The sequence below is a fragment of the Rhinolophus sinicus genome, chromosome 16 (assembly GCF_057876585.1).
Source record: "Rhinolophus sinicus isolate RSI-liver-muscle chromosome 16, RSI-T2T, whole genome shotgun sequence".
NCBI classification, from domain to species: Eukaryota; Metazoa; Chordata; class Mammalia; order Chiroptera; family Rhinolophidae; genus Rhinolophus; species Rhinolophus sinicus.
Genome location: NC_142516.1, coordinates 107,368,291 through 107,370,261, shown reverse-complemented (window position 1 = coordinate 107,370,261; position 1,971 = coordinate 107,368,291). Strand labels below are relative to the sequence as shown.

General features: G+C 48.6%; 1 protein-coding gene across 1 annotated transcript; it reads right to left on the bottom strand.

The window, feature by feature from the left end:
• Nucleotides 1–586: 586 nt before the first annotated feature.
• CCDC70 (coiled-coil domain containing 70) lies at nt 587–1,287 on the bottom strand. The gene is given in 2 exon segments (XM_019752155.3): nt 587–1,203; nt 1,206–1,287. Coding segments are annotated over 2 exon segments (699 nt in total).
• Between the last annotated feature and the right edge of the window lie 684 nt (nt 1,288–1,971).

Here is a 1,971-nt window from a genome sequence, read left to right as displayed (position 1 = left end):
CCTGGAACTATGGGCAGGTTGGCCATTAGGGGATTCAGCCTGTGTGTTCTAAATGGCCTTCCAGGTGAGGATGAACTATAAATGAATGGTTAACAGCATTGTGGTCTTTTCTAGAAAGCTGTCAGCCTACTCCAGGCCTCCAAGCCTGCCCAGAGTGGAGCAGAAATGATTGCCCTACAGCATGACAGAGGCAGAGGTGTGTCAGGCCCTGTGTGCCTATGTGTCTCTAGCTGGCATTGTCTAGCCTCTCTTCCCCTTTGCGCGCCATTATGACTCTTGTCATAAGTCTCTACCACAAATACCCACATATGCCAAGCTCATGGTGAACTGCCCAGGGTCACGCTCTATGGACAGCAATACAGCCTGGGGGATGGGAATGTAACATTTGAGAACCACAGAACCTAGGAAAAAAGGTATCTGGGCTTCCTTGAAGAAATTGGTTTTCCAAACCTCTCTTCAGGACGTTATTAGATCTTTTGAAGCAAGGAGACAACTAAGTGATTATTTTCTCCCGCAAATGGGATCACCTTCGACTTGAATCCCAATCCAACAGAGTCTGGACCCCCTGGGCCTTCATCTCCCAAGCTCATGCCCGGCCTCGGGAGAAGCCTGGCGATCGTGGCCCTCCAGTGACGTTGTGGAGCCGATCTTCAAGTAACTGCACCTCAGCAATATGACTGCCACCTTCTACCCAGAGTGCTTTTTCCTCCTCCCAGAGGGCATTCTCTTCCTCCCAGAGTGATTTTTTATCCTCCCACAGGGCCTTCTCCTCTTCAAGAAGAGCTCGTTCCTCTGTCCACAGGGTCTTTTCTTCCTTCCACAGGGCCTTGTCCTCCTGAAGAAGGTTGGGATCTCTTTTCCATAAAGCATTATCCTCTTTCCAGAAGGCTTTATCCTCCTTCCAGAAGATATGGTACTTTTTCCAAAAGGTTTTCTCTTCTTCCCGGAAAGATTTTTCCATTTCCCAGAAAGCTTTCTTGTCTTTCCAGAAGGTTTTCTCCTCTTCCCAGAAAGGTCTCTCTTCTTCCCAAAAACCTAAGATCTGGTCCCAGAAAACACGGATCTTGCCTCGGAAATTCCACATCTCTTCCCTGAAGTCTTCTACTTTCTCACGGAAAATTTTTATCTCTCCCCGAAAAGCCTTCTCCTCCTGCAGCTTACGGATTAGTTTCTTCTGGCGAATATTGGGTGAGGAGGCCACCATGACCAGAAGCAAGCAAGCCCCATCCATTTACCCACCTTGAAGGGAAATATCTTCCTAGGCAGCCACAATGCTGGACTGGCCATGATGGATCACAGGGCCATCGGCCAAGTCCAGGTTCGCTGGCCACGTCCTGCGAGGGCACCAGAGAAAACATGTTCATGAGTATCACATGCCAGAGGACAGGCTCTTGGGTCCATGCCATTTAATTTGGGAAAATGTAACCATTTCTTGTTTTGTCTCCTTGGTGGTGTTTGTGAGAAACAAGCTTTAGTAGAGAAACACACTGGATGGTCATGGCTTTGAGCTGAATATGTAGGTGGTACCTTAAACCTCAAGGCTGCTAAAAATCAGAATTTCAGCCAACAAGGACTGTGGTTTTCAAGTAGGAAAGGAAGGCAGGAGCGAGTTGGGGGGGGGAGCAGAGGAAGAGAGAGAGAGAGAGAATGAAAGATCTCCACACATTGCCATATATCTGAGATATCAAAACTATCCAGAAAAATTCCAGTAACTATAAACGTGGGGAAAAGGGCTGGACATGGGAAAGTGGTTAGAGTGCAGGGGGGATGACAGGTGAATACACACGGTAAGGGCACTGATTTCCATTTTGAGATTTCTGGAAGCGGCTGCCAGGGTCTGGCCTCTCCCTGTGGGCCTCAGCAAGCACCGCAGTGTGGAGCAACGTAAGTGCCTTCAGGAGATATCTGGGTTTTCACCTTATTCTGTTTCCTGACTTGGGAGCAGGAAGTGGGGCAGAAGGAAAGACACAG